Genomic DNA, 6,158 nt, shown 5'->3' on the forward strand with positions numbered 1-6,158 from the left:
CTAACCTTTAATAATATACTGACATGACAACTCATCCGTGTAGTCTGAGCAGTCGAAATTCCTATCACACCAATTCACCCGAGGTATTGACGATCCATCAATGCATTCTTTGTCAGATATCAACTTTTTTTCAGGCAGATTGGTGTTACCTTTGTCTAAACCAATGGTTTTATTCAATTGAAATAGAAGTATGAAAAAAATATATGTAGCATAATCTATATAATATGAATAATAGTATAATATATAATAATATTTAAAGGACGTACAGTGTAAAGCCAACAATTGTTGTATTTGTTTCAATGAAATACTTGTCAAACATTTATAAATTTTAAACAGAAGCGGTCATACGTGATCGACGTTAATATTTTAACCAAAAAGTGCATTTGATGTGCAATATTATAGGTACGACTGAGAGAAATCAAGTTTTCTGGTCGTTACAAATCTTTTTTTCTCTAAAACGATATTTTTAATTGTAACTTATCAATAAGTATTGAATATATATCTTACATTGCAAAAAGCACGGCTCCAGCAAATATTCAACAGGATCATTAACATAACACCACGGTATATCATTTGAAGTAATATCTGTACACAGAGTCGAATTTTTTAAAGTTGTTTCTGAAGAAGAAAAGTTCTCGTCAAAATCACTTTTAGCTGTGTCAGACAGATTTTTCCAATTTTGACATGTTTTACCAGAGTATGGGGATGCAACAAGGTCTTCTTTCCTATAGACTGTTTTACATTCATCGTCCTTGACACCAGCTGAAAATGCATACAAAATGTATTAATAGAAATATAGTCCACAGTGCAATCAATAAAGTAGTATTCAAACTTAAGATTATCTGATTTGTATGACGTGCGTAGCCTCTGGATAAAAGCCCGATAGCTGAATGTTTTAAATATTTTACTCTTTTGTTACATAGTCTAAACATAATACTTTCTCTGTGGTTATAATGTGTAAGCCCCTGAATCATTCAACCAATCTGCGATTTTCTCGAAACAAGAACTTCTAGTCAAAGTTGCATGCCTCCAGATGAACCATAATACTTCAAGAAAATCAATATTGTGGAAAATTTACTATGATTTTCAGAGAAGTAAAAACATTAAAATTGAAAACATTGAAAAAAGAAGACAACTTCTTAAACTCGAACTCGTGACAGAAAGTTTGGTTTTATGCAATCCCGACGATTTTACCAAGTTCGCAATCGCGAAACTTACCATTCATTGGTTCATATACAGTTTTATTGGGTTTTTAAGACCCCTTTTACATTTTAAAAAGAACATGTTATTAATCAAAGTAATAAAATATACTCTTTGTGTTCATCTTGTCCTCTGAAAACGGTTTCTCACAGATGAAAAATTCGACACGGTTATACAAGCAATCTTCAGTTCCCCAAAGTTCTTCAGTGTTAAAGTACTCGAATAATGTACGAGTACAGTCTCCAGCTGCAGGTTGTTTGCTTTCCCTGCAATGATGAAAAGCAAGAGCTTCTAAAACCATTCATTGTCTCAGAATATGGAAATTATGATACGACTTTGTAAAACGAAATTGCATATTAAAAACAAGTCAAAGGATTAGTCACAAAACCAGGGTTTAAGGCAATTTTTATAGGTTTATCACTTAAGAAATATTAAGAGACCTTGTACACAGAAGGTAGTTATCAAATAACTGAATATATACTATATATCCCGCAACTTTTAAAGATAAAAAGCACACAGCTTCCATTATATGCATTAAAATTACTGTGCATTTTTTTCAGGAAAGAAGATGTAACAACAAATGTTTCTTTGATCATGTATAAGAATGGATAGAAAGGACAAAACTACAAACAGTATAATTTTACATCCAATTTAAAATTTATACGATAGGATGAATGAATTGATCTAGGTTTAAAAACAGGCAAAAGTATTAAAATTTCAAATTGGTAAATGATCCACATTTTTAACTTCATCTTGCAGTCGACAGTAAAATATTTTACACACGGTTTGATATAAGTTTTTATAAGCTCGTTACCAAAAGAGTTGCTATAATAACAATATTTTATTACCAAGCACTGAATGAAGAGTTGTATCTGTTTAACCATTTGAAACTTGTCCGCCATTGTTTGTCTTTAACTCGCCTCAATCCTTAAATAATCAAAATAATGAAACCGTATAATACACATGCAAGGGTACGCGAATAACATTTTCACATCTCTTTTGATTAAGAAAAGAAAAAAAATATCTTAAAAGTTACCAATAACATCACGTTTAGATAAAGGAGAGTTACCAATATGTGCTCCGTAAAGTGTTTGATCATCAGCTTGATGTTCAAACTTTAGCGCAGTCTTCCGCTGAAAATATAACGCACTTCGAAGCAAGTATTGGATGTAAGTCATTTCCTTTCTTGATGTTATAGTCACAAGATGCTCATTGCCCTTACGGCATTTATCATTTGCAATATCCCATGAAACTTTTTCAGAGAATACAGTGTAGCATTTTTTGAAAAGCCTGGAACATGCTAAAATATAAAATAAGTTCATTTATTGTTTCTATAAAACTTTAAGATTGTATTCACAAGGCAATGTTTAACTAAACGTAAATATTAAATATTTTCCACCATTAAAAAGAGAATTGCGAGAGGATAAAAAAACACTTGAAACTTTGAAATTATTTATATATAAACTTTTGCAGTTTTGTCTCAGTCAAGGGAGACAATGATATCTTTAAAATCTAGAATATAGTTTCAGTTACTCCCCTTGGCATGACAGATTTTTAACTTATAAGATTCACTCCTTGGAAAATACTTTTGATATTCTTACTTTTCTATACTGAAAATTAGGGAATTTCTTGAAATATGTAGCAAACACAATACTGATGGTAAAACATGTCCGTAGGTAATGTTCATTGTGCACTTGCTTTATATTTAAGAATATTATAAATATATTTACTTGTTGGTAGTAAGTCCTTCCCTATAGCCACAGTAGTATACTTTTCAAAAGAATGTTCTGATATTTTGTATTGAATACGGAATCCTTCACTTTGCCCGATCCTTTCGCCAATTATACGTGGATACTTCAGAAAATGATGCGGTCGGTAATACAAATGAATTATAGAACCTTTTGATTTGTATGTGTCTGGGGGCAACACTCCCGTACAAAACTCATTCTCACTTCCGACATCTTTGATGGCAAATTTTGATCTGAATGGGCCTATTTCAGTGTTATAAAATATGATTTATCGAACAGAATTGAATAATTATAATTACTTTATTAATTTTATTAGATGAAGTGCAAGCATTTGAAAGAAAATTGAGTTGAAATCAGACCTTTTAGAACTAAAAAACATAGTGCTGATGTTTTAGTTAAACCAAGCTTTAGGACTTAATATAAAAATTATAATAATATAATATTTTATTTAATGTACAGATTTGTTGGAACGTTAGAACATCTCATATGAACGAGATCATTATGTCATGGAGAAACCTCCAATGAGATGAACAAAGAAGTGGAAATGTCATCTCGGTTTCAACGTAGATGGAGATTATTATTGCAATTTAGCACATCTAAATCATTTTCCAATCAGCACGTGTCTCCTTTCGCTGTGGACTACTTCTCGAAAACAAACCAAACTATAATTTACTCAAGAAAATACAAGAAACATTTATAATTCTACAATCATGAATAAACTGCATAAAAGTTGAAAGTAGACAGCTTAACTTTATCAGCGTTTTTAACCTTAATAAGCTACATTTTTGTTCAACCAATATATGCCAATTTTTCATTTTCTTCATCTGGTTCGTTTATAGAAGTTAGAGCTGATTTAATATGCACCAAGAACGCAACTTAGTTACATTGTATTCAGATGAAAATATCATTTTGTGCAAATCATTTTTAATACATTAGTATATCAGTTTAGCCCACATCATAATAACAATGTTACAGTAGCTTTTATTTCACAAACCTCACTGCTTAAATGTCTACTTTATCACTTGTCCTTGGTGATATAATGGCATAAATCTGTATTAATAATTTTTGTTAATAATGCATCTATACATCCTATCTCAAAATGTCAAAGCAATTTGATAAATTACAAAAAATATGCTTAGTCTATAACGGCCAATTCCACTAAGTTATCTAAAACGTTTACTAAAAATATATCATTTGCTAGTTATTCAATTACGTACACAACGATTCAACAACTGAATGTGTTCAGCTATATAATAATTAGTTGGCACATAGTTACCTATAAGATCTATATAAAGTTATGAGTAATAAATATAATATAATGTAATAAATGTATATACCTCTAACGTGTGTATACGATTCTCCTTTAAAAGTTCCAACTGAAACCGACAAAATGACATAAAATGAAAAATAAGATAATATTTACAAGTTATAAAAGCTTTGAAATATCAAGAATTATGTAAGAAATGATGTTAAATATATAACATTTTTTATGCAATTATTTACAATGAACTTTGCAAGAAAAATATAAATACTATGTAATGTTACCATCATGCGGTAAACTTCATTCAGTAGAAATTTGCTGAAAAATTATGCACATTAGCTTCATGTCTATAAACATTGGGATAAAAGCATTTCTGTTATCAGTAAAGGTTTGTGTACTCTATGTCAAAATGAAATTGGGGCGCAGGCCTCAGATATAAAGAAATCAGTGTAGGCTTCCCTTTTTATGTCAATAGAAGTTTAACTTTGACAACATTTATCTTTTCTGCTCAAATTAAAAGGTTGCTTTAACCTAAAACTAGGCATATTTCTACGAAATAAAGCTATTAATGCACTCATACTTTCTTAAGAATTTTACCAAACCGAACGAAAGCCAAGTACTTAAATAAGGTATCCCAATAAAGATCGTCAACATTTCTTGTTCGGAAACTTGCCACAGTCTTACATGTACAATAAAGTACCAGTACACTTTTTGTTGTATTTGTTGTCCTTTAAATGTAACAACCTGGTCCAATATTGCAAAGTTTTGAACAATTTTTCGTTTACGAATGTGTAAAGATATTTCCAAAAGTATTATAAATTTGAATTTACTTGCCGTTAAAATCATTGCTATAACACGGCATGTAGAAATCGACGAAAATTAAGTCAAGGCTTTGATGTTTTCCGGCTTGAATTATAAACTCTTCTTCCTTAAGTTGTTGATCAAGATTCAAATATGAAAGGGATGTCAGGAACATACTTGGTTCATTACATAGTTCTGTTCTTGTTTTAGAAAGTGTATCAAGTGAAAAACAGGCTGGGATTTCTGAAAGGTAATAAATATGACAAACAAATAGTTAGTGAGTTTCTCAGGAAATGTTACAAATGTTTACACTAGTTGCACAATATTAAATTTATTAAATGTTGATTTTTAAGGAAACGGAATCATGTCAGATAAACGTTCGTAATAGCATATGTTTCATAACTGATTGATAGGAACATTTGTTTAACTAAATGATATCATTTGTTCGTTGATATGAGATAAGCAGAATGAAAAGTCAAGACGATTTTATTCGTTTGGATTCTGAAAAAAATGACTTAAATTTTGTTTATGACGATATTACATTACACGATATTACAAGATATTAAAAACAGAAAAGCTGATCATTTAAATATTTCGTTTTCAAGATATACATATGATAGTACAATATACCTTCAGCAGTTACAATTGCCCGGAATTTAATCGTTGGTGACCATATCGTTTTAGAAATTGTTGTTAAAAACAACAGGTTTTTGTTTGTTTCTAAAACAAAAACTTCATCGTTGAGATTCTCGTCAATGATAAATCCTCTGTTCATCTCTTGTGATGTTTTTACAATGAGTGCACTCTAAAATAACATATTATCAGGCTGCAATAAAACCCATGACGTCTTAAAATTCTTTATTTCATTTCACAATTTTTTTTATATTTGTTGACTTTTTACCAAACACCACGCATTTGCTATGTACGTTTGTTTCTTTTGTTTTAATAACATAAGTATAGTCGCGGTAATTTGGTTTTTTGTTTAGAAGTCAAAATAACACCCGTCATAGATTCTACATTTTGCCTCTTTTAGAAAAATTCAGCATGCTCTTAATCATTATAGAATGAACCTAGAAAAATAAACTAACACATGTCTGAGGTCAAATTTGATTTTGAGAATTGTAGTGAAGAAGAATAAAGTTGAGTCA

At 30.2% G+C, this 6,158-nt stretch overlaps 1 protein-coding gene across 1 annotated transcript; it reads right to left on the reverse strand.

Moving 5' to 3' along the window:
• LOC132739637 (uncharacterized) lies at nt 1-4,415 on the reverse strand. The gene is made up of 7 exons (XM_060727388.1): nt 4,286-4,415; nt 2,931-3,191; nt 2,270-2,500; nt 2,049-2,127; nt 1,312-1,466; nt 508-762; nt 1-155 (listed from the first exon to the last, which is right to left on the reverse strand). Exons 3-7 carry the CDS (start codon nt 2,376-2,378, stop codon nt 1-3), a joined length of 753 nt encoding a protein of 250 aa, XP_060583371.1. The 5' UTR covers nt 2,379-2,500; nt 2,931-3,191; nt 4,286-4,415.
• Between the last annotated feature and the right edge of the window lie 1,743 nt (nt 4,416-6,158).

Source organism: Ruditapes philippinarum, unplaced genomic scaffold (assembly GCF_026571515.1).
Source record: "Ruditapes philippinarum isolate M1 unplaced genomic scaffold, ASM2657151v2 ctg11601_1_1_1_1, whole genome shotgun sequence".
Lineage (NCBI taxonomy): Eukaryota > Metazoa > Mollusca > Bivalvia > Venerida > Veneridae > Ruditapes > Ruditapes philippinarum.

What these genes read in the sequence shown, in the direction of transcription:
- LOC132739637 (XM_060727388.1), bottom strand. Translation starts at nt 2,378, where the DNA reads ATGACTTACATCCAATACTTGCTTCGAAGTGCGTTATATTTTCAGCGG. An exon ending in ACTTTACGGAGCACATATTG is followed by an intron (nt 2,128 to 2,269) that starts GTAACTCTCCTT and finishes TGATTATTTAAG; the next exon opens with GATTGAGGCGAGTTAAAGAC. An exon ending in GGACAAGATGAACACAAAGA is followed by an intron (nt 763 to 1,311) that starts GTATATTTTATT and finishes ATGCATTTTCAG; the next exon opens with CTGGTGTCAAGGACGATGAA.